The following is a 24,038-nucleotide window of genomic DNA, read 5'->3' on the forward strand; positions in this document are numbered from 1 at the left end:
GGAGGCCTAGTCACGCCCCCGAAGGAAGCTCCGCAGATAACCGTGGCCACTAAAAACCTCGGGAAGCAGGAAGGAGAAAAACAGGTTTCTCTCTACTTCCGGTGTATTGTAGCCTCCTATTTCCGGAGATCGGCGTTGCTCTTGTGTTATCGCGAGAAGAGGGAAAGGGCGCAGGGTTTGAAACATGGCGGACGACGTAGACCAGGTGAGCGTACTTTAAGGGGGTTGCTCCGAGCAGCTTCGCGTACTAGGGCTGGTTTTTCCAAACTTTTGAAAATTGGCCAGTCGTGTCTCCTCTTTCCAGGTCATCATGGTCTAATCCGCCCCGTCCTTTCCGTAACCGCCGCGAGCTCCGAATTTTGCCGCAGGCCCTGAGATCTTTTCCAATTAGAAGCCCACCTGACTACTATTCATCACACTCTTCAGTTCATTTTTAAAAATCTGTAAATTATTATCCTTGCCTGCCACGGAGCTGTTAGGATTCCAATAGAAAGCCTGATAATAAAGTTAGAAGTTCTTAGCATTACTGAGCGCAGCCTTTATTCATTTAGCAGATTCAGTGAACCTCAGCTTTGTATGGTTAGACACTGTTCTAAGGGCCAGAGACACTGACATCGACATATAAGTGATCCCTTGCATTACTTGGAGCCTGTATTCGTGAGGAGAACAAATACAAGTAAATATAAATATGTAGGAGACTCATAGGAACTGTGATGTGATGTGAAGGAAACAAGGAACTAGTATGCGGAATAACAGATGGCCCTAGAAGCTTTTTCACCTGGTCTTTCTCTTCGTCAGATGTCTTTGGAGATCAAGCCACAAATTCTTAAGCTTTCTACTGAAATCTCAACTCCTCAGAGAGGACTTGTCCTTGCGCCAGTAGCACACGCTTTACTCTGCTTACCCTGCTTGATTTTTCTTCATAGCGCATTATTGTTTCTTAAATGTATGCATCTGTGTTTAATGTATAACCCTCCCCACTAGGATTTAAGTGCCTCAGAGCAGGTTTTTTGTTTTGTTCTTTCTTCTGTCCTTAGGGTTTAGAGCAGTGCTGGAAACACTCAACAAATACTTACTTGATAAGGCCTCTTTGAAAAGGCAATATTTAAAGCTACAGTGGGCATCATAGACAGAGGCTTAGGTAGCAGTAGGGCTCTGTCATGTGCATATTTTTACAGTATTTATTTATTTGTATGCCTCTCCACATTACAATGAGCTCTTTGAGAGTGGGCATTGTGAATTCTATATCATTGTAATCTAACATTTGGTTATCTGATCCTTTAACAAACACCTGTTGGACTAGGGAAGTAGGGATCAGTCGAGTCAGGATTTTTTTTTTTTTCCTCTCATCTGACCTTTTGAAGCTTTAGAGCCTGTTACGTTCAGTCACCTGCCTCTGCTGGCCTCATGTACTTAATGAAGAAGCTCTCCTTTAACAGTCTTTCTAACTCTTAATGGCTGCAACCATCCAACCCCAAGTCATCCTAGCCCTGACCTCTAAAACCAACGTTTCCAGCAGTTCTTTAATAATACTAATAGGAACCATTTCTTTTCTTTTTTTTTTTTTTGGACAGAATCTCACTCTGTCACCCAGGCTGGAGTGCAGTGGCACGATCCATCTCAGCTCACTGCAACTTCCACCTCCTGAGTTCAAGCGATTCTCCTGTATCAGCCTACTGAGTAGCTGGGACTACAGGCATGTGCCACCATACCTGGCTAATTTTTCTGTTTTTAGTAGAGATGGGGTTTCGCCATATTGGCCAGGCTGGTCTCAACTCCTGACCTCAGGTGATCCGCCTGTCTCAGCCTCCCACAGTGCTGGGATTCAGGCGTGAGCCACCATGCCCAGCCAGCAGGAACCGTTTATTAATATTTTCTGTTTACTTGGCACTGTTGTAAATACATTAACTACTTTAATCCTCTCAAGAACCCAGAGGAAGGTTGTGGCTTCCTCAATTACAAATGAAGAATCAGAATTACAGATGGCATGATTTTTAATCTTAGTTCATTAGAGTCAGGTCACAGCCAGGAGTTGAACCCAGACTGCCTGACTACAAAACCAGTTCTTTTTTTTTTTTCAAGACAGAGTCTCACTCTGTTGAAAAAGCTGGAGTGCAGTGACACGATCTTGGCTCACTGCAACCTCCGCCTCCTAGGCTCAAGAGATCCTCCCACCTCAGCCTCTGAGCAGCTGGGACTACAGGCATGTGCCACTGTGCAGAGCTAAGCCAGTGCTTGCTTTCTTTTTTTTTTTTTTTTTTTTTTTTTTTGAGACGGAGTTTCGCCCTTGTTACCCAGGCTGGAGTGCAATGGCGTGATCTCGGCTCACCGCAACCTCCGCCTCCTGGGTTCAGGCAATTCTCCTGCCTCAGCCTCCTGAGTAGCTGGGATTACAAGCACGCACCACCATGCCCAGCTAATTTTTTGCGTTTTTAGTAGAGACGGGGTTTCATCATGTTGACCAGGATGGTCTCGATCTCTCGACCTCGTGATCCACCCGCCTCGGCCTCCCAAAGTGCTGGGATTACAGGCTTGAGCCACCGCGCCCGGCCGTAAGCCAGTGCTTTCAACCAGTGTTTTATACTGCCTACTAAATGTATGCATCTTACTGGCCAGTTGGCAGCCTAAACTAAACCTGTGCTAAATTCATCATCTTCCCGTAAACCTACACCTCTACTTAGCATTCTGACTAGTGTATGGAAGACATTAAGTGAGTGTTTTTCCAATGATTACATAATATTTGAGATAAAGCTAAAGTCCCTGAGAGCCTATACCCTGAAATTGGGTCAGGCAGTTTGATTTTGAGGGAACAAAGTATAGTCATTATTTTGCTGTGTAACTCCTTTTTGTGTATGTGTATTTTAACCCACATTCATGTAGCACATATTATGTGAAAGGCACTGTTCTAAGCCCTCATAGATATCACTTAAGCCTCACAACAACAGTATTAGGTCGACACTGTTATCTCCATTTTATAGCTTAGGAGACTGAAGCAGAGAAAAGTTAAATAACTTGCCCATAGTCACACAGCTTAACAGTGATTTAAGCAGGTCTCTATCTCTAGTACTACATTACTAAACTTGTTTCTTTTATCAGCAACAAACTACCAACACTGTAGAGGAGCCCCTGGATCTTATCAGGCTCAGCCTAGATGAGCGAATTTATGTGAAAATGAGAAATGACCGAGAGCTTCGAGGCAGATTACATGTAAGTAAATTTATCAAGTTACCTCGAAATCAGATTCCTTCCTACCCCCAGTCCCTTGAAATGTAAAACCTGTGCAGAGGGAAGTATTTTGAAGGAAGAGAGGGAAGTGGAAAGTCACCCATATTTCTATAAGCCAAATAAAGCTGCATGTATTCTCATTTTTAACATTTTATATTTTAATAGAAATGTGTTTATTATAGAACATTTTTATTCCCTTCATTTTTCCCTTCTGTTTATTTGTAAATAACATTTGTCCTCTACTCTTAAATTTCTTAAAATTTCTGACTTACACAAATAGGTGTATTATTATGAAAAGTTAAATATATATATTATACAAGAATATATAGAGTAAAAAGGGAAATCCCATTTTCCCTGTTGGTAACCATTATTAGAAATTGGATTATCTTGGCTGAGTGCAGTGGCTCATGTGTGTAATCTCAGCACTTTAGGAGGCTGGAGCAGGAGGATCACTTGAGGAGGCCAGGAGTTCAAGACCAGCCTGGGCAATACAGAGAGACCCTGTGTCTACGAAAAATAAAATTTAAAAATTGGGTTATCTTTTCTGTGTGTGTATACATATATACTCATATATGTACATATGCACATTCTTGCACCCCACCTCTACAAAACATGGATCTTGCTATACATGTTTTTCAGCACCTTTTTTTTTTCCACTTAATCTTTCTTGGAAATTATTGACCACGAGTGCATATAATTCTCCTTTACTCTTTTTAATGACTACCTAGGATTTTGTATATGATAGTGATAGATTATTTTTTGTTTCTTGCTACAAATACTTACATAAATACTGCAGTAAGCATTTTTAAAACATATTTCTTTGTGTGTATCTGCAAAATATTTGTAGAATTGGTCCCTTGAAGTGGTCTCATTTATTCATAGAGTACCCCGAAAGTTTTGCCTCTCCTTGATGACTTCTTACTTTCCTAAGTATGTTGTTTTTAGTGCTGCCACACTACCCTAAAGTGAGTAAAAATAGCTAACATTTATTGAGCATTAATTATAGACCAGATACTACAATGTTTTGTGTATGATATCTCATTTAATCTTTATAGCAACTCTGTGATGATAGATACTAATTATTCCTGCTTTGCAGTATAGGAAGCTCAGGCTCAGGAAGGTACAGTCACTTGCCGGTAAAGGGAGAGCCAGAATTTGAATCTATATAGTCTCAGGGAGCCCAACTCTTAAGTACTGTGGTTCCACCTTCCACAAAGCCTCAAGATTAACTGGTGGGCTTGGGAAGGAAATAGGTACCTAGGGAGACAATAGTCTTAATCTACAGCTGGCCTTAAAGGGAGAGAGACTCCAGGAAAGGAATAGTGGTAACTTCAGGAATACAATTGGAATTCAGCTTAATTACTTAAGTCTGTGGCTCTTGGAGTCTTCTTCATTTCCCTGTGTAAGCTTGATGGTCTCTATCCTAAATAGCCCCTACTTTCTGTTTGTTTTGTGCCCCTCAGTTATACCTTTTTGCTCTTTGTTAGTGTGGCCTACCTAGCAATAACCCCACGTGGCTGACAAGTGACTTTTATTTTGATGTGAGCAGGTGAACCATGTAACACATTGTTAAAGGCAAACTTGAGTTCTGAACAAGGCCGCAGAAAGTTAAATGAATGAACCTTGTAGCTTGGATTGAGTATCTTAGCTGCAACATTAACTGAGCCCACAGGTGCTAAACACATTTAAGTTCTGGATAGATTAGAAATGGGCAGGGTGTTGCTCTACTTATTTTCTCTCTGCAACATATAGTCTGCCATGTGCCTTTAGAAGACTGTGATACCATCATCTTAGCAGTAAACAAAGGATTTTATTTTCTTTGCTGTATTTTTCTTGTCACATTGCTATAGGTGGAATTGAAGGATGCCTATTGATAAATGATGAAGATGAATCTGCTGTTTTTTATAATTAAGTATTATAAATGATGTGACTGCTTTAGAATAACAAGTGGGGTGGAGACTTTAAAAATAATGTCAAGTGACTTTGAGTAAATTTATTTTTGACCATATAAGCAGTTTTTGATCAGGTCTATTAAATAATCATTTGAAATGACTTGAGAAGAAACAGTGTATTAGTACAGTAGGATTACTTTTTGTTTGGATATAAAAGTTTGTGATACAAGTATCACATGCCTTAGTTGTAACTGAGCCGTTTGTATGTTGTTAAGCCTTGGTCATTTTGTAATTTGATTATTAAATTTCTTGGTTCTTTACCCTCCCACTTTAGGCTTATGATCAACATTTAAATATGATCTTAGGAGATGTAGAAGAAACTGTGACTACTATAGAAATTGATGAAGAAACATATGAAGAGATATATAAAGTAAGTCTTGCAGTTCTATTCATTGCTTTACAAATATCAATTGTTCTCTGTTGGACAGTTTAACCCATATTTATTGGAAGCCTGTCATGTTTTGACACCTACTTACGGATTCAGTAGAGCATAGCAATTGAAAGCAAGTGTTCTGGGGTCTAATTGACCTGGTTGCCAGTACTAGCTTGACCACTTCTTACTTGGTCTACCTTGGGCAAGGGAATTAACTTAGCAGACTTCTCATTGGTAAGCAGGAATACTACCACTTACCTCATAGGGCTCCCAGATTCAGTGAGATACAACAATGCAAGGTAACTATGTATAGTAGTGTATAACAGTAATAGTAGACAGTATTAGAAACTGAACATTTTAAAAAATATTTATTCATTAAAAAAAACCTGGCCAGGCATGGTGGCTCACACCTGTAATTCCAGCAATTTGGGAGGCTGAGGCGAGTGGATCACCTGAGGTCAGGAGTTAGAGACCAGCCTGACCAACATGGTGAAGCCCCGTCTCTACTAAAAATACAAAAAATTAGCCAGGCCTGGTGGCATATGCCTGTAATTCCAGCTACTTGGGAGGCAGGAGAATTTCTTGAGCCCAGGAGGTGGAGGTTACAGGGAGCTGATATTGCACCATTGCACTCCAGCCTGGTCAACAACAGCAAAACTTCGTCTCACAGTGACTTAACACCTGTAATCCCAGCACTTTGGGAGGCCAAAGAGGGTGGATCACCTGAACTCAGGAGTTTGAGACCAGCCTGGCCAACATGGCGAAACCCTGTCTCTATTAAAAATATGAAAAATTAGCCGGTAGTGGCAGCAGGCACCTGTTATCCCAGTTACTCGGGAGGCTGAGGCAGGAGAATCACTTGAACCCGGGAGGCAGAGGTTGTGGTGAGCCAAGATGGCGCTACTGCACTCCAGCCTAGGGGACAGAGTGAGATTCCATCTCAAAAAAAAAAAAAAAGAAATGCCTATCACATGTTGCCGTAAGTAACATTTTTATGAACAATAACTATTTTCTACAACAAAATGTTTAATGAGGAATGTCTTTGTTTTACATTTTTGCAAATCTCTTTAATGCCTGGCTTAATTGATAACAGCTAGAAGATTCTTATAATTTTTTTCTGCATTAAATCTATGATGCGATGTTGTTGTAATTGAAGCAAATCTGACTACTCAGATAGGTAGTTGGAAAGGAAGGAGTATGTTTTGTGAATGCTCCACCTTTGATACTATACACAAACTCAACCAGTGGTAGTTGGTCAAAGGTTATTTGCAGGCTGAAATCTGAAATGATAACAGTAAACTTTTCATACTCTTGTTAGGTGAAGTCGTTGATCTGCCTTGTACTTCACATGGGTCTTTTAGTCTTGCATGATTTGGTTACATCAGGTACTGGTTCTTTAGAAAATGGTAGTTCACTGAGCTATGCAGATTCATTTTATTTTTCAGCATTTACAAAAAATCGTATTTATTAGTATCACCAATGATCTCATTAGAAAGGTCTTCTTTCTTTCTCTTTCTTTCTTTCCTTTCTTTTCTTTCTTTTTCTTTCTTGTTTTGACAGAGTCTCACTGTGTCACCCAGGCTGGAGTGCAATGGCGATCTCAGCTCAATTGCAACCTCTGCTTCCCAAGTGCAAGTAGTTCTCCTACCTCAGCCCCCCAGTAGCTAGGATGTGCCACCACACCCTGCCAATTTTTGTGTTTTTAGTAGAGACAGGGTTTTTCCATGTTGGTCAGGCAGGCTGGTCTCAAACTTCTGGCCTCCCAAAGTGCTGGGATTACAGGTGTGAGCCACGGCGCCAGGCCTTAGCAGAAAGATCTTTAGGTTTTGGGAAGCCAGTTTGTGACCCTGCTAGGGCATGGTGGTTAAAATGTGGGCTCAGAGTACAAGACTACATGGATTCAAATCTCGACTCCCTTGCTTACCACCTTTTTAATTGGGGATCACCTAACCTGCCTGTGGATATGTTTCCTTGTCTGTAAAATGGGAATAATAATAGGAGCCACTTCCTACAACTGTGGAGGATGCATTGAGAGCTGCATGAAAAGCCTCCAGATTAGTGACAGACACATAGTCACTTAAACTGGAGCCTTCTTTGGATTTTGTAGTTCTGCTTTACCCTGGCAACCTCCTCTCTCTGACCACACCTGACTCCTTTGTTAGTGTTCTTTCTCCTTCTAGATGTAAACATTTAGCATTTTCTTTTTTTCTAAATTTTTATTTATGTATTATTTTTGCTGGCTTGTTTCTCCAAGAAAGAATAACATTTTTTAAAATCTACATTTTTTTTCCCTTCAGGAATATCATTTAGTAACTATTGTTTGGTGATTGTTATTGTTTTCTTAACATGGACACAATCATAAGTACCAATTCTAAGATGCACTTTTCCTTAAATTTTAGCATGTCAAAAATCTGATTGCATCTTACAGGTGATGTGATTAAAAAAAGAATTGTGTCATAGTTTAATTGGCAAAATTTTTCCTTTTTCAGTTCAACTAAGCTTACATGTGATATCTTAAATGTGATAAAATGTGGACTATCCAGCTTTAATATTCTGCTTTATTCATCTAACATTATTAACATAAGATTTTTACAATGGAAGTAGACTCTGTTGTAAACATTGTAATGCTCTTGTCTTGAGTTCTGCTTGTGACAAAAATGACTCTTCATCAGTGGTGTCTATTCTGATGGAGAAGGGAACACTGCCATTCACTACATGTTTGCAGTGAGCTAACAGCAGGGTCCACCTCTGTCATCCTTAGTAGTCTGTTCCAAGTGTGGTTCCTCCTGAATCTGTTTGAAAGTGTTGTATGTCTGTGCACATGTGCATTTCTCTGGATGAAGTATCTATAAGAGAGTCTCAGTAGTTACTGACCTCTATAAAGATTAATTGCTGTCTCAAAAGGCTGTGGGGGCTGGTTAGCTCCTGAACGCTGTGTGCTGCGTGCCCGTGGCCTCTCTTGCGCTTAGAGTTGCAGCTGCAGAACATTAAGCAAACTCAGTTTAGGTAATGAGTTGTTTTTCACATTGCCATGATGTATTGGGTACAACATTTAAAATGGAATCCTTAGATGACTGAGAATACTTCAGTGTGTAAATGTGTCTTAACTATAGACACAGAGAGGAAAGACAGTCATGTTATGGAGAGTGCCTGCATCTGGTTCAGTGCCATTGAGAACAACTAATTCACTCTCCTGTGCACTCCTGTTACCTCTTCAAGTTGGGAAACCAGATTAAGTGGTTTCTTACCTTGGCCCATTTTACATTTTCCTCTCTCTCCTCTATTGAAATAACTAATGAGCATCATCCTTAGCAAAACAGTATGGGGGACCCATAAACTATAGGGTTGTTGGGTTTTTCCCCCCCTGTAACTTATATAATTGACTTCTAAATAATGAATTTGACTGCTGACTTATTAATGGGAAAATGGAAAGCAGTCAGTCTTATTCTTCTGGTTCTTGGTCCTCCATAATTAGAGATCCTCCATAATTGGTCCTCCATAATTGGAATAATTACATTTTATAGATTGTGAACAGTCTGTGTTATTTGGCCCAGCCTACTTGTTTAGCTGTCCATCATGTGTACTACCTTCCTTAACCAAACACCTTGTAGTCTGGCTCACCAGTTTCTCTTGGGGATGTTGTACCCTTGTGTAACTGAGCCCTCTGCTCCCTCTGCTTGCCCGAAGGCCTTCTACAGCATCAGATGGCTCTTCTAGACCTTTCTGTAGATTAGCACTGTAATAGTAGAACTGTCTGCAGTAGTGAAAATTTCTATCTGTGCTGTCATTACCGGAGCTAGGAGCCACATGTGGCTCTTTAGCACTTGAAGTGGGTGCTGGTGTGACTAAGGAACTGAACATTTAATTTTATTTCATTTTAATTCAGTGAGCCACCTGTGGCTAGTGACACTTGTATTAGAGGATCTCTAGACCTGCTGCTTCATACGAACTAACTCTTTCTTTATGGTCCATACTGAGACCATATGGTCTGTGTTACCATATAGTACTTAACACATATTTCTTTTTTTTTTTTTTTAACTCATTTTAAATTGCTTCCATTTTAACTTTTTGGATAGATGCTAGACTCACACAGTCTTAAAATCACAGAATGCAGAAAGAAACACAGTATAGTAAAACGTCTTCCACCCCAGCCTCTGCTCATCGTCTTTACACCCCACCCCCAGACATAAGCACTGTTACTGGTTTCTTGAGAATCTTCCCATGTCTTTATGCATATGTTAATGACTGTTCATCTCTCTTTGCCTGTTTTTTATCTTATGCTCTTTCCCTTTCATACATAGCTTCCTTGTGCTTTCATTTTTAGCTTTATGGTACTTCATGGTATAGATGTGCCGTAATTTAACTATTTTCCTATTGATGGACAGATAGCCATTTCTAATATTTTGCTAATAAAAACTATTCTGCTGTAAATAATTTTATCTTTTTCTTATGTGGAAATATACCTGCAGAACAAATTCATACTTCGTCTCTTTTCATTTCTAGAATGGGGATTCCAGGAGGACAGTCCATGTTTTATTCATCCCTTTGTGTCTAATGCCTATTGTAGTACCTGACACATAATGGGCATTCTAGGTGTTTATATGAGTGGACTTCACATTTCACTGCAGGTTGACTCAATAACTTTTAAACAGAAGATTCTATTTCATTGCAAGGACTGCAGATACAAGCCTTGTCACCTGTCAGACACATATGCATACTTAAAAAGAAATTCATCACCAGTGCTCATATAGAAAATTCAATACTTTTCTCTGATATTGAGTTGATAGCATCCTTTTTTTTAACCTAGAGCACTTAAGTTTACGCACTGAACTCCTTGTACTAGAGTCCCCTTTCTCTGGAATTGTTTATCTGTAGCCACATCTTCTGTCTGGGCATTATGACCAACAGCCCAGGGGAGATTCCTCACACATGGGTTATTCAAAGCATACTCTTGTGGGCATATTAATTCATGTTGGCTAGACTGTGATAACAGGCACCCCCACCCCCGACCCCAGACAGGTACTGGCTCAGCAGAGTCACAGATATGCAATGGCTCAGCACTGATGGAGTTTGTTTCTCAATGACATAATTATTCTAGGTAGTTTCCTCGACACAGTCATTTAGGAAGCCAGGCTCCTTGTGTCTTGTGGCTCCACCAACCCCTAAGTCTTCTGTCATCATTTCACATCTAGCCAGTGGGAGCAAAAAGGAGTGGAGGCGTGTACGTGAGAAGTTGATGAATCAGCCTAGAGGTACTGCATACCTCTTCCTAAATTTTTTAGGCTAGAACCCAGTGATATGACCTACCCAACTATAAGGGAGCTTGGGAAATATTGTAGAATTGTGTGCCCAGGAAGGAAGAAGGAACTTTATGAACAGTTAGCAGTTTCTGCTGTAGTCTGCCCCCCTGGCAACCAATGTTTATATGTACCTGTGAGCAAAGGACTTTAAAAAAAATTATTTATGGCAAAATGACCATAGATTCACTTACCAGTTCATTTTCCCTAGAAACAGATAAAATTGGAATGTCAGCTGTGTTAATAAAAAATATTGCTATATTTAAAAAAAAAAAAAAAAAAGCCCCTGCTTTATAAACTGCATCTGAACTGAAAGAACTGTGAATGATCTCTGAATACTGTTAGGAGCCCATAGCAGTGGTCTTCCCTGAGAGCACTTCAACCCTTGTAGTGGAGTGCACCCTCTCCTTGGTGGGTGCCACATTCATGAAGTTATTATGAAAGATACTGGTTCTGGTGTGAAGCTTGGGGCAGTTAAGCCAGGGTGGCTCCTGCACCCACCTGCTAACTAAACAGCCATTTGGGTAGCTAGAGAAGAATCCTTGGAATGCTGTTAAGGCGTCTGCTGAGACACTTGCCGCTGCCCAGCTGGCATGTGCTGTGTTTCCTTTGCACAAAGCTGTGTGCCCTTGGCTATCTTGAGCTTTGTGAGTTTAATGGCCAAGTTGCTGCAGAGATCAATGATAGTGAGTGTTGCAGAATCCTGCTTCCCACACAGAACACATTTCTACCCCAAAGGATGCAAGCAGGATACCCAGCTCAGGGTGCAGCACTGCCACGTGACTCTCAGTTCTCTCTGTCAGACCACATGTGGTCACTTGTACAGAGACCTAAACCCCAAAGATGATGAATTATTTACCCCTACCACATTCATGAAAAACACAGCAGGGGAAGGATATCTACCACAAAAACTCTCTTCCAGAGAAGGAAGGAATGAGAAATGTAAGACAGTTACTGGTCCCTAACAATGATGAATCCCACTGGGAACATATGAATGCTCCCTGTCCTGGTAGTAACAGAAATCCCTCAATTAGATAAAATATGTTGCATCCAGTGTTTGGAACTTACACTAAATTTAATTGTGCATTCTGCATCTTTATTTGCAAAATCTGGCAACCCTAAATGGGGTCTGCAGAGCTTTCAGGGCCAACTTCTATTATGCTGGAAGACTCAAATAGTCAAAGGGTTTTTTTGGCCAGGCTTATGGTTTCGTTAGCAATGCAATTTCTTTAAAAACTTAGAACATAGGTTTCTGAACTGTTTACATCCAAACAATTCAAAGTGCCGGTAACTTGTCTAAACTCTTCCCTAGGCATAGCTTATAGGACTGCTTTATCTCTTCAGTTCCTCACCTCTGTTCTGCTCCCTGAAATTAATGTTGACTACTTTGAGGCTACTTGCTATAAAAGTTTGGGTGGAAAGACAATACCCTTAATCTCATCTTTGCCTCAGGGCTGAATTTGTTTACCTGGGAAATTTTACTGGGCCTTGTTTCTCAAAGCCTTTTTTCATACTTATTTCTATAGTTTGGGTTCTAAAAGCCAATGGCTTTTTTAACCCTGTGAGTCTTGTTTCTTTTCATCTCTGCTCGAAAACCAACTAGTTCTTGCCTGAGCTTTTCTCTCTTCTGCTGCCCTGCTAAATGCATTAAGTTAACAGCGACACCTACTAACATTGGGCTTTTCCATCCTCTTCTCCCAGAGCTGGTAAGTTTAGAAGCCCCTTGGGCTACATTCCAAGATTTATCTGATACTTTGCTAAGGGATAATATTAGAATTTCAAACATTCGTGTGTTTCTCTACTGCCTAACACCTGACCACTAAGCTAATGCTTCGAGGTGTCCATTCCATATACATGACCCCTGTAGCACACAGCAATAACACGTAATGGCTCAGCAAAATAGAAGTTGATCTCTTGCCCACCTGATTCCCTGGTGGGGTCTAGGTCTGCACAATAGCTTTCTTCTAGGTGATAAGTCAGGGACCAGGCTTTGCCTATCAGTGGCTCTGCCATCCCCTGAGCTCTCACCATTATCTTAGTTCATTTAGTCTTAAAGAATGATTGCAGAGTGGCATTCTGGGTCAGTCTGGATATAGTCTTGTCATTTCTGTTTATTTGCTATTGGTTAAAACAATCCAATGGCTACATTTAGTTGCAAGGAAGAATAAGAAACGTCATCCAGCTATGTGCCCTGGTGGAAGAGAGTGAGTTTTAGTGGGTAGCTCCAGTGTCTGCCACAACTGTTGATACCCAGGAAAGGAAGCATTTGATAGATTGGTTCTTGGTGCTACCAAGGTAAGTGATCAAGTTTTTTAATTCAATTTTTTTGTGTCATGATGAAATTTTTTGACATTTCTGTCACAAACAATAAGCAGTAACACACAATTGCATAAATAAGTTCTGGTTTTTGTTTTTTGTTTTTTTTTTTCTCTTCCAGTCAACGAAGCGAAATATTCCAATGCTCTTTGTCCGGGGAGACGGCGTTGTACTGGTTGCCCCTCCGCTGAGAGTTGGCTGAAACAAAGAATTTGTCCTGTGGAGACTTTGTACAGGGGCCTCTTTAAATGTACAAGACATTCAAAAGAGAAACCTGCGTACATTTTGATATTAAGAAATAATTCCAGGGATTCTTCCACTCCTGAAATGAGTTGATTTGCAGATAACTCACAACTTCTTAAGCTAAATTGTATTTTTGTTTTTCTCAAGCTCTGCCAATAAACATGATGCTGTTTTTCAGGATTTCTTGTGCTCCATAATTCTCACAGATATTTTTCTGATTTTTTTTCTTTAAATTAAAATTGGTGTTTTCTCGTGGATTCTTTTTTTAGTGCAGTCTTCTGTCTTGTGAATTACTTAAAGTGAGCACATCTTAACTTCACTTAGCACACATTTGCAGTGCCTCTACTGTGTTGGAGGCACCAGGTTTGAGTGCTGGGAACCCCAGAGTATTATCAAAATGCTTTCTGGGCCAGGCGCCATGGCTCACGCCTGTAATCCCAACACTTTGGGAGGTTGAGGTGGGTGGAGCACATGAGGGCAGGAGTTGGAGACCAGCCTGGCCAACATGGCGAAATGCTGTCTACTAAAAATACAAAAATTAGCCAGGCGTGGTGGCGTATGCCTGTAATCCCAGCTACCTAGGAGGCCGAAGCAGTTGGAGGCCGAAGCAGTTGTATCGCTTGAACCCAGAAGGCAGAGGTTATAGTGAGCCAAGATCGTGCCATTGTACTTCAACCTGGGTGACAGAGAGACTCCCTGTGGAAAAAAAAAAGTTTTCTGCCCTGAAGTGTTCTAGGGAGGCAGATGTTTAAACCAACAATTGCAGGCAGTAAGATAAGTGCTAACAGAATAATGCATGTGCAGGATGCCATGGGAGCATGGGGAAGAGCACCCAAATACATGAGAAGGGAGCAGAGGGACATCGTAAACATGAACACTGTAATGGAAGACAGAGCAATGCACAGTTTCTCTTTTCTCTGGCCTGCTTTAATTCTAAGGTCAGATGTGGTTCAGGTTGGTCATACCTACTTATAATTATCACTCAAACCATTTTTCCTTTTTGGATCATAGGCTGTCAATGATGAGGAGTCTCAAACAGCATGTCCCAGTGACACAGTAAAGCAGAAATTGGCTAAAAGCAAAGCTATTTTTATTTCTAGCTTCAATCAGTCAGCACTTAATGCTTAAAACCTAAAGAGGAAAGTAAAAGTGTGTTACAATCTCTCAAACTTTATCAAAACAGGGCTTAGAACCTGACATCCTCCACGCTGGTCATTCCATTTTGAAATGTAGAAAATCCAGTTGGTGGGTGGATTATCTATAAATTATGTGCTGAATGTGTGTGTGTTCATCCATTATCAAGCACAGTATGCTCACAAATGCACAGTACTTTAAGCCTGGTGCAAGAAAGATGCTTTCAGTAGACATATTAAAAAGGTTTTATTTTCCTTTCTAATGGTACATGCCCCTGCAAGTTCATGGAGAAGAGAAAAACCAGTGTGTGTGAGCTGATGGAGGTTTCATCTTAGGTGAGGAGGCAGGAGAGGGACCCTCCCTTCACTTCTGCCATCCCCATGCTTTGTCTTTAAGCTATGGTGGTCCCAAGAGGGCAACCTGTTTACATCAGCCTGTTCACTATTAAAAAAGTGAACTCCCTCCTGCCGAATGTTAGAAGAAACTGAACCTCAAAGACCTGAAGTCACCTGTGGTCATTAATATGTGGAAGCAAGATTGAACCTGCCTGCCTCCTACCTGTGTGAGCCTGTGGTGTGGGCGTGCTTTCAAAGCCCTGGCTCTGGGCAGTCTTTTGGCTCCTGGTGTCCACGGTGTGGTGTGACAGGCCATCTGGTCTCACTCTGCCACTCTGCAGTTCTCCCCAGCACTGCATTCATTTGTAGTGGTTTCTGATAGTCACACTAAATTCCTGAACACTTTCTTCTCTTCATTCTTCATTTTGTCTCTCCTTTTTCTCCTGGAACTGTTAGTTTACATTAAAACTTTCAGCTGTGAGGACTTGATTATACGTATTTCTAAAACCCATGAACCTTAATATCTGATGCCAATACCCTCACATGCACACACAACTACAACTTCATCTAGCTGCTAAGATACAGGGAGAGGGACAATGAAAGGGTAACTGCAGACGAGCCGTCTCTGTTAGGAAGTGGAGAGAGAGGAGGCAGTGTGTGAGTCCTTGTGGAACTGGGACTCAATCCACAACAAAGCTCAAGCAGGGCCCTGCCATGGTCCACATCAAGGCTTCCTCTACAGGGGTGCTGTCCACTGAGGGGTTATGCTGTGAGGCCACTGGGAGCCATGCCTCAGACTTCTGAGTCTGCAGAGCACTCAACTTCAGTCAGCTGGATGGCCAGTGGTCACCGGAGCTGGTGAATAGTGATTTCTGCAATGAGGTGTCAGATTAGCCTAAGCGGAGCCTTGCCTGCGGGTGTCATACCTGGATCCCTGTCTTGGTTGTTTTATGAAAGAGGCCGGTATGAATTGCCACTGCCTCCCGCAAAGAAAAATGGACAAAACACTGGACCACATCTTTGAGATAAAATATGCCCAAAATGAAAAGTAACGAGTATCCCAAGTTAAACTTAATCATTAGCTACAAATGGACACTTCGAATTTCCAATAGTGATTTTTGAAGATTTGCCCAAACTAGAGTAGTATCCCTCTACACACTAAGAGGCAGAAAGTGGTTTCACACACCCTTTTATTTAATCTTTAATACTTAGCTAAACTGGGTTTGGTGATGCACATCTGTGAACGCAACCACTAAGGAGACAGGCAGGAGGATTACTTGAGTCCAGGAGTTTAAGGTCAGCCTGGGCAACGTAACAAGATCCTGTCTCAAGTAATACTTAGCTATTCCCGACATTGCTTTTAGCCTGCTACCAGGAGGGGAACTCACACCTGACATCTGTTCACACAGTGTGAACAGATGTCAGGTGTGAGTTATGCTCACCGGCATTCAATGTGGAAAATTAATGAAAGTTCCAAAAGTCATCCTGGCTAGATTAAGAGGCACAATTGATGTTTCTCTGCCACTCAGCTCTGCTGAACTAGTGGATTTCATTTGTGAACAAGCTCTTCTCTGTAGCAGATGCAGACTTCCAGCCTACCTACCTGCCCGCCAGCTGCAGTGCTCTCATCCTTGCTTGGTCCCTGTGCCCATCTGTGGGCTGGTCTTAGCCATGAGAATGTGGGGCTCTGATTGGCCAGGCCTCAATCACACGCCCATTCCTGGACATAAAAGCAAGGTTATCTCTACCTGAGCTGTGTGGTCTGAGTGTAGAGGGAGGGGTAGTTCTCTAATGGAAACCAGAGGGAAGCAGGGATGGAGCTGGACGCAATGCCTATTACACAGGAAAACTTTTAGTCTCTCCAACTTAGAGAAAAATAAATTCCTTTGATACTTTGCTATTAATAACAGATTTCTAGGAACACACCTCAGACTGACACTATGACTTTAAGCTATTGCTCTGGAATTCAGGAGGTTCTGGAGCAACCCACGGGGGAATCAGTATGGGTGGAGCTCAGATTTGTTGGGTGACTGGGCCTGAGGGTAGCCTGAGTCCTCTGGAGGAGTCTAGGTAGGAGACCTGCAACACAAGAGGGCTGTTAAGCTGGAGGTAGGTATTAGGGGGTCCTCAGAGCTTCCAGGGAGGGCAGGTACTTGAACAGAGTGGACTGAAGAATACCAAGCTCCATAAGACAAATCCCTGCTTATAGAGGCAGAGACCATACTCACAACCCCTGACACAGGGCCTGCCAAGAATTTGTCCTCAGTAAGTGTTGAATGAATGAATATTTAAATAATGAGAAGCCTAGTGCAGCAGGGCTTTGTGGTCAGCACTGTGGATGGAAGGTTCAAATGGGAGTTTGAAAGAATGTGAACTTTGCACATTGTTTTCCAGACACTTGTGGTTTTCTTCCCACAATTGGACAATGCTCCCCATTTATTTACCCTTCTGGCCATCCTCCCCATTACTATTTACCTGAAAATATCAGTATTTGCCAACTCTAGATACCTAACTAGTTACTAATTTACATGGAAAACTAATACCAAGAAAAGAGGAAGATAAGGCCAAATGCTTTAAATTCCTTTTAGATTCATTGCCCAATTTTAATAAACCAGAGCATGTAGATTCTTATTTTCTTGGCTGCTTCTAGAAATGTCCTGGGTGTGGAGGCAGCATGCCCCATTGCAGTTTCTGATATTGATTACTCCAGAGGAATGTTTTCTTGGTGCTCACCCCACCCACCTGCAGTGCTGCGGGGATCTAGGCTCTGAATGTTGACAGGAGCCCCGGAGTGGCCCTTAGTGAGGTGGAAAACTGACCATGCAGGGTATAGCAGTGCAGCAGGGTCAGAGAAACCTGGCTGCACCTCCCTGCTGTGCCACATACCAGCTAGGCAAATAGCTTCTGTCCTAAGTTCAGCTGTAAGGACTGGAAAATGGCCCCAGGAGCAGACTAGGGGGGTGCTGGGATGTTCCTGCCACATCACGGACACCAGGGTCAGAGACACAGAGGTGAAAGGGGCACTGGGAGGCCACTCCTTCAGCTTATTCCAACTGTCCCTGTTCTTTTCCTCCCCAGATAATTTCCAGGAGAATCATGAATTCGAAATAATTTGATTCATTCAATTGAAAGTTATTTTCGATGTCTGTTATGTGCCAGGATCTGTCCACAGAGGCCTGAGCAAAACCAACTACATGCACAATGCTAAGAGCTGGGAAGGACCTGAAGGGGATGAGGAAATGGGAAGTGACATGGTGTGAAGGGTGAGGGAGGACGGGGCTCAGAGGTCTATCTCAGCAGGGAACATTTGAGCTGACATCTGAACAGCAGTCAGGAATAGGCCCGGAGGGGATTTGGCAAAAGAGCATTCATCCAGGAACTGGAAGCGGTGCAGAGGCTCTGAGATGACGTTTTTCCTGGTGGAGGGTCGGCAAGGAGGCCAGTCGGCATGGAAATCTGAGACCTTGGAGGTCCAGGGGTCATTAAGCACCTTCGTTTTACCGAAGGGGATGAAGAGCCCAACACAGTGAAATAGACTTGCCTGAGGCCACCGCCAGGCCAGGCTTTCTAGTTCTGAAGCCTAAAGAAGTACCATTGTGTGCCCCAGCTCCAATGGTGCCGCTCGCACTGTAGCCTCTAGAGCCGTGCAGTGTGCTGCTCCTGCAGCTACACGATCCCTTTCTTCCGATCACAGGCCAGCATTTTACCATCCTTTCCCTTTTCAAAGGAAAGGGCCTTCCTTCTGAGTTCGCAGCTGCTATGGGAACCCTGCAGGAGCTGGTATTCAGGTGGGGGAAGGCTGTGCTTTCCTCCCCTTGGCCAGGCCTCGTGGGAGGGGCATACAGTTGGAAATCACACCCGCCAGACTCAGCTCGATCACCATGTGCTCTGTGACTTTTGGGAAGCTCCTCGCCCTTACTGGGCTTCCATTTCTCACACGAAGGGAAACGCAGGGAGTGGTTTTTCTTCCTAAACCTGCATGTCTTACTTACCAACACCAGGTGGTGCTGTACTCTTGCTTTTCCACGTCAGTCTGCGGTCAACACGAGCTAATACTGGCCCACAAGCTCTTAAATCCACGGTCTGTGGGACTCCAACCCTACAATAGCCATGTATAGGCCCCAGGGAGAAAGTTGTAAGGGAAAATGCCCTTCTCGTGGTGCCCACATCCTGCTGAACTGAGATCACCAACAAAACTGCCCCCCCACACCCCCGCCGCGAGGTGGGTTTTGCTGCTCTGGCTCTGTGCACGTGGCTGAATGATGGGTGGGCAGAGCTTTCTTTGGGATCCGAGGCCAGATTCTGCCATCCTGTCAAGCAGATCCCTTTTCCTGCTCATAGCCTTGGCATCCGCATCTATACAGCGTCCTTTGAGAACCAACAATGTGTGTTTCAGGAAAAGGGCTCGATCACTCTGCTATTGATTAAAAGAGCTTAGGTTTAGAGTTGAAAAACTCTTGGTAGCAGTGTCTGAAAGCCAACATTGAGGTGTGCTAGGAAAAGTGCACAGATTTGGAGTGAAAAAGCCCTGTATGTGAACCCCAGCACTGCTGCTTCCCAACTGAATAACAGACTCTGCCTCTCTGACCCTTAGTTTCCTCCTCTGTAAATAAGGATAGTGACAGGGCCCACCTCAGGAAGAAGGGCTGAGGATGGAAAGATGTCCATCAAGGATGGAGCTCAGATCCTGCCATGGAGTCAGAACTCAGGACATCTTTAATTCCCTTATTTGGGCCCGCAGCTCTAAGTAAGATGCTGTCTCCTCCCAAATGCCTTTCTGAAAAGACCACCCATAAATATTTAATTGTCTTTAAAACAAGGATCCAAGCTGTTCTTCATGAATTCATAGTTTCTGCCTTGCTGAGTCTACTACAATATATATATTTTTAATTCTCATTGATCTCTCCTTGCATTGTTTTTCCTGTATAACTTTTCCAGGCTGAGTTCTGCTAGAAACTGGGTTGGCTAACAGCTGGTCATGATAAGGGTTTCGGAATCAGATGACAGAAGAGGGGAGCTTCCCCTTTGTAGGGTCCTCTGCCCTCCCGCTCCGTGGTTCTCAGTAATATTTTTCTCAGTTCAACTTCAAGGTAGAAGAGAAATAGATGAAACCAGCTCCATGAACAAGGTCACCCCGACAACATCACGAGGTAATGACATCACTATCAGTTTCTGCCCAGGAAAAACCCAGGGCTTGAATTACCAAGGGAAAGGGCGGGTCACCCTCATGGCAGGTTGACAGAGCTGGTTGCAGACCCCCTGCCAGATATCAGGGCCTGGGAGTGTGGCTAAAAATGACCCAGGGACCACACCTTCCTCTGGCCAGTCAGCCCCTGGCAGCCTCACCACCCTCATGTGCTCAGAACAACAGAATATCACCAATGGGGGGTTTTATTTCCCCTTTCCTAGAAGAAAGGTTACCAACTGCCAGAATCAAAATAGAACATGAACCGTGTCACTGGAATCCTGTCCAATCCAAGCACACTGATATTGTGCAATGCCCTTTGGGAGATAGAGCAGATAAGCAAAATCTCCAAGCTATTATCACACTGTTGGACCTGACATTGCAGAAGGCCTCTAGCCGACCTCTCTCTAGGCTTGTCATGTTTCTGCAGCACTGTGTGTTGAGTGCTTTTTGTGTTCAAGAAGGACACTATTTCATAGGTGGCCCAGACGCAAAGCCTCAGAGAAAGAATTATTTTGTTAAAGTGAATGGTTGTCCCCAAATTTTCCATTTCCCAAGCTCATTATTTTATACATTGTTTCTTTTTTTAAGGCTTGGCTTAAATTCTTTATTATTCATAATGGCACAACATAGTTTTCCCTATGGTAATGAAATACCCATGCTGACTTTCCTGAAGAACAAGAAAAAATGGACAAATTGGAAAATTCAGTACTTGGCAGGCTTGTCTTCATATATATGATGAACATCAGCCTTCCCTGACACTTTAAAATTCTTTTGGTATAAGTTACTTACCCTTGAAGGATCATTCCTGATTCTTGACATATTTGAGAATTGTTCAACATATAAATGGTGTGCATCATTTAATCAGTGTACATTTTAGCTTCTCTATGCCATCAGCATATTTTTTTGTCACTTTGGTTTTAGTACAGTAGGTATTTGTAAAAGTATTTGTGACTACATATGTTTTAATTTTAAATTTTAATTTTTTTCTCTTTTTTCTTAAGTCTCAGATGTCTACTTCCATCTTTACAATTTTAATTTTTTTTTTTTTTTTTTAGATAGAGTTTCACTCTTATTGCCCAGGCAGGAGTGCAGTGGCACAATCTTAGCTCACCGCAGCCTCCACCTTCTGGGTTCAAGCAATTCTCCTGCGTCAGCCTCCCAAGTAGCTGGGATTACAGGCACCCACCACCACGCCCAGCTAATTTTCGTATTTTCAGTAGAGAGCAAATGATGCACATCATTTATATGTCTAACAATTCTCAAGGATGTCGAGAATCAGGAATGATCCTTCAAGGGTAAATAACTTAGACCAAGAGAATTTTAAAGCTTCAGGGAAGGCTGATATTCATCATACATATGAAGACAAGCCTGCCAAGTACTGAATTCTCCAATTTGTTCATTTTTGTGTTTTCAGTAGAGATAGGGTTTCACCATGTTGGTCAGGCTGGTCTCGAACTCCTGACCTCCTGATCCACCCGCCTCGGCCTCCCAAAGTGCTGAGATTACAGGCATGAGCCACCGCACCCAGCCTAATTTTTATTTTTGATTACAGTAAAAAATGCATCACATTCAATATACCATCTTAACTATTTTATAAATGTGCAGTTCAGTACTGTTAAGTACATTCACATTGTTGTGCAATGTATGTTATGTTTTCTTAAAGCAAAGCATTCCTGAATGTTCCTCATTCAGAAGTCCTTCTCCCATGATATAATACTTTATTACTGTGCCTAAACTTACTCTTCAAGGGTTTCAAAGCCTTGGACAGTAACTCTGAACAAAATCCATGGGCAAGATTTAAAGTATGGGGAGCACTTAGAGAAGGCTGGGAAGCTATTTCTTTCTTTACTCATCACAAGCCAAACTGCTTTGGGTAGAAAGCGCTTGACTGGCAGGAGGAGAGCTAGCCTTGAAACTGCTGGATGAAGGCCCTGGTGAAGGCCTTCAGATCACATCACCCTGTGTAAAGCCCTCCAGTGGCTGCCTGTCTCACCAGAGTAACACCCACAATCCTGACCCATCTCACCGCCTCCTGATCCAATCTGCCCTGGCCTCTCTGGCCTCATCTCCTTCTGCCTAGCCACACTGGTGTCCTTGCAGTTCCTTGAAAATAGCAAGCTCCTTTCTTTTTAAAGGCCTTTGCACTTGCTCCTACCTCTTCCTGGAACAATCTTTTCGAATCATGTTGAGCGACAGAACTCATGGAGGTCATAAAACTCTCAATGCCGCGGTGGCTCACACCTGTAATCCCAGCACTTTGGGAGGCTGAGGCGGTCAGATCACAAGGTCAGGAATTCGAGACCAGCCTGACCAACATGGAGAAACCCCGTCTCTACTAAAAATACAAAATTAGCCGGGCATGGTGGCGCATGCTGGTAATCCCAGCTACTCGAGAGGCTGAGGCAGGAGAATCACTTGAACCTGGGAGGTGGTGGTTGTGGTGAGCCGAGATGGTGCCATTACACTCCAGCCTGGGTAACAAGAGCGAAACTCTGCCTAAAACAAACAAACAAACAAAAAAACTCTCAATGCCTAGGTCACATCTTACACCAGTTAAATTATTTCTGGGGCCTTAAAGATCCATTAAAAAAAAAAAAGCGGGCCGGGCATGATGGCTCACACCTGTAATCCCAGCACTTTGCAAGGCCGAGGTGGGTAGATCATGAGGTCTGGAGATCAAGACTATCCTGGCTAACACAGTGAAACCCTGTCTCTACTAAAAATTATTCAGGTGTGGTGATGGGTGCCTGTGGTCCCAGCTACTCTGGAGACTGAGGCAGGAGAAACAGCACCACCTGCCTCCTGCTGTGATGTACTGAGGGGGACACAACACCACCTCTGTGGTGTCCCTGCCTAAAAGGCGTCAGCTGAGCCTAATCCTCAGGAAATATCAGCAAACCCAAGTGATGGGACATCCCACAGAATAACTGGCCTGCACTCTTTAAAGAATGTCAGGGTCAAGAAAGACAAAGAACGGCTAAGGATCTGTTCCAGACTAAAGAAAACTAAAGAAACATGAGGCTCAGTGGAATATGTGACCCTTGGCCTGGAAAAATATGTGTGATTTTAAAAGGTTATTGTTGGAGCAATTGACACCATTTAACCATGCACTGTAGATTAGATGTGGACTGTGGTTATGTAAGAGAATGTTCTTATTCTTAGGAAGTACACACTGAAGTGTAGGGCAAAAGGGCAGTATGTTCGAATTGTGCACTCTCAGATAGTTCTGCAAAAAGTGTGTGTGTGTGTGTGTGTGTGTGTGTGTGATGTATATATTGTATATTTAGAGAGAGGACAGAGAATGAGGCAAAACGTAAACAATTAGTGAATCGAGAAGTTAAGAGTTCCTTGTACTATGCTTGGAATTTTTCTGTAAGTCTGAAATTATGTCAAAATAAAAGTCATATACCCCCTTCCTGCAAAAAAGACCAATGATAGCAAACAATGAAAGGCAGCTTTCTAGAACACTCTTGTCCCCTAGTTTGGTATGGCTCTCTCCCTCTGGTCATTCAGGTCCACTTTTACATCCTATGCCTCCTCCACAGGGCGGCCACACCTAGTCCCCCCATCCAGTCTACCCCCATTCCCAGGCCCCCTCCATTACACTCCCTATGTTCTTGCTCTCCATAGCAGTTTGTTAGTATGGGACACTATTCTTGCTTATATATTTGTCTACTCGTTTTCTGTCCCCTTCCGCTAGAACGTAAGCTTCGGAAGCATGGAGACTCTTTCTGTCTTGATAGTCCCCTCTATGTGAAATGAATGAATGCACAAATGAGCAGATCCACAGATCCGAGGCTCCGTTTGCTCATCTGCAGAGTAAGGGGCTCTGCATTGCAACATCCGGGTTCCTTTCCCATGCTGACACTGAAGGAAGGCATCTGGCAATGCAAGAGCGAGCTACTGTGTCATGCACATCTAAAACAGTCTAGGCTTTTATTTACCATTTCTCATTTAATCCTCACCACGATCCAG

At 42.7% G+C, this 24,038-nt stretch overlaps 1 protein-coding gene across 1 annotated transcript; it reads left to right on the top strand.

Annotated features, from left to right (window-relative positions):
• The first annotated feature begins 102 nt into the window (after window positions 1-102).
• LSM3 (LSM3 homolog, U6 small nuclear RNA and mRNA degradation associated) lies at window positions 103-13,586 on the top strand. The gene is made up of 4 exons (XM_003926176.4): window positions 103-205; window positions 3,097-3,207; window positions 5,452-5,547; window positions 13,285-13,586. The coding sequence occupies exons 1-4, from the start codon at window positions 185-187 to the stop codon at window positions 13,363-13,365; spliced, it is 309 nt and encodes a 102-aa protein (XP_003926225.1). The 5' UTR covers window positions 103-184; the 3' UTR covers window positions 13,366-13,586.
• Window positions 13,587-24,038: the final 10,452 nt, after the last annotated feature.

Source organism: Saimiri boliviensis, chromosome 8, assembly GCF_048565385.1.
Source record: "Saimiri boliviensis isolate mSaiBol1 chromosome 8, mSaiBol1.pri, whole genome shotgun sequence".
Taxonomy (NCBI): Eukaryota; Metazoa; Chordata; class Mammalia; order Primates; family Cebidae; genus Saimiri; species Saimiri boliviensis.